At 38.5% G+C, this 2,007-nt stretch overlaps 1 protein-coding gene across 1 annotated transcript; it reads left to right on the top strand.

The window, feature by feature from the left end:
• The first annotated feature begins 321 nt into the window (after positions 1-321).
• s100w (S100 calcium binding protein W) lies at positions 322-1,226 on the top strand. Its single transcript, XM_024267106.1, has 3 exons — positions 322-492; positions 710-858; positions 938-1,226. The coding sequence occupies exons 2-3, from the start codon at positions 718-720 to the stop codon at positions 1,124-1,126; spliced, it is 330 nt and encodes a 109-aa protein (XP_024122874.1). The 5' UTR covers positions 322-492; positions 710-717; the 3' UTR covers positions 1,127-1,226.
• Positions 1,227-2,007: the final 781 nt, after the last annotated feature.

Raw genomic sequence — 2,007 nt, 5'->3', positions numbered from 1 at the left:
AAGTTTGATCTTGTCACTTGCAGTATGAATGTCTTGTTATTTATCGTGTAAAAGAGTGGTGTAGCATCAGATTGTGAAATAAAGGAAAAGCGTTAAAACCCTGATCTAAACAAAGATACATAACGATTTCATAATTACATCAACCGCTAAAGTTTACCAAGAATTTTCATCTTTTTATGATCATTTCTAGTCATCCGCTCACAAACTCATGGAGGAAAAAAAGGCCGCTGCCACACAGAGCAAAACGATCCTCTGTTTTTGCAGCTCTTGGTTGCTAAGAACGAAACTTTTGAGGGTTCAATGGGTGGAGTCAGACACATTTCAGTGGCATGAATCACTGCTGGTGTGTGTGTGCGCGTGTGTGGCTGATCCAGGAGCGTGCCCCGCGGTGATGGTTTAAGAGGGGGGCTTTCATCGCTGCAACAGGAGTCTCCACGGGGATTGAGCCGCTGAGACAAAGGTGATCTTTATTTTCACCTGAGGAGCTCTTAGGTGAGTAATCGCAGCAAACAGCTTCAAGTAGAGATAAAGTAAGTGGTGAAACATGGAAGGGTTAGTGACCATAAGGAGGATTATTTGACAACTTGAATGAGAATGTGTCTAGAAAATGAGCTAAAATGTGCATGAGTGGAAACAGTTTTCTGTGCTGCATGTTATTTTTTTTTTTTGCACCTCTGTTAAGTTTTCTGCAAACTCTCTGTGTGTGCAGCTGCAGCCATGCCACGTCTGGATGGAGCTATTACCAACATCGTGGATGTTTTTATGGATTACGCTGACGATGGCGGCAAAAAACGACAGTTAAACAAAGAGGAGCTGAAAAAACTGTTTGAGCAAGAGATTGAATGCCCTGAGCTAAAGGTAAACAACTCAACACACCCAAGTTACACAAACACATGTGACCACTTCAGTCGTTTAAGCTTTCAAATGTGTTTTCCAGGACAAAATAAGTGCAGAAGACATTGAGGAAGCCATGAAGATGCTGGACAAAAACCATGATGGTGAGGTGAACTTTCGCGAGTTTTGTCGTTGTGTGTGTGTCCTCGCCACAGGCTACTACCACAAGAAAATAGGCAAGGGCGGCAAAAAGGGCAAGAGCAAACAAGAAGGAGATGAACAAGACGGCTGAGCAAGCGCCTGTAAATAAACACACAAAGATGTATTGTTGCTACACAGGAATGTACCTTTGGTTTTATGGAAGATTAAATTAAATCTATGACGGATCAATGGCTTCTGTCTTTCTCTGCTCATAACGCCGGTTGCATGGAGCGTTGTGTGGTGTTTGGTGTCAGAGGACAAACATGGCTTCATCAAACATTCAAGGGACAACGCCCATTCAGTTCTTCTGCCCACAGATCGCTGTCATACTGACCTCAACACTTCATCATACATGCTGTAGCAGTCAGTTTTTGTTTAGCTTCTTTTTGCACTTCAGATAACACATACACACATTAATAAACAGATATTTATCGTTTGTAATCTCCACAGAAAGTAAGATTACATTAGAATGCTGAATAGCTGTGACAGTAGCAAAAATTAGACACATTTCTTGTCATTTAATTATATATTCTTTAAAGTCAATACTTAACGTCTTGAATCATTTACTACACATTTGACTCCAGGAGTTCCTGATCCATTTAAGCCGTCAAAGACAATTACGTTTTTCATTTCAGTCTGAGATGAACACTTTCTCTGAAAATACATTCCTTTTTTTTTTAACTTGTTATTTTTGGGTTTCACAACAAAAAAGCACAAACATCAAACAATTGGAGGAACTGTACAGACACAGCACAGCATTTTGGTAAAGAAAAATATATATTTATATATATAGTGTACAAAAGAATCGTTAAAATGAATAAGTAAGGCTTGGAGTTCATCTATAGACATTATTTCAATTCAACTTTTAGCTATATCTCTATAATTATAAGTACATTTAAAAATACGCAAAAATATTAACCAAATTCTAATTTAAAAAGGTAAAAATTATGTGATTGTATTCGATTTTTCACT

The sequence above is a fragment of the Oryzias melastigma genome, linkage group LG16 (assembly GCF_002922805.2).
Source record: "Oryzias melastigma strain HK-1 linkage group LG16, ASM292280v2, whole genome shotgun sequence".
In the NCBI taxonomy this organism is placed as follows: domain Eukaryota; kingdom Metazoa; phylum Chordata; class Actinopteri; order Beloniformes; family Adrianichthyidae; genus Oryzias; species Oryzias melastigma.
This window is presented reverse-complemented; position numbering and strand designations above follow the sequence as displayed.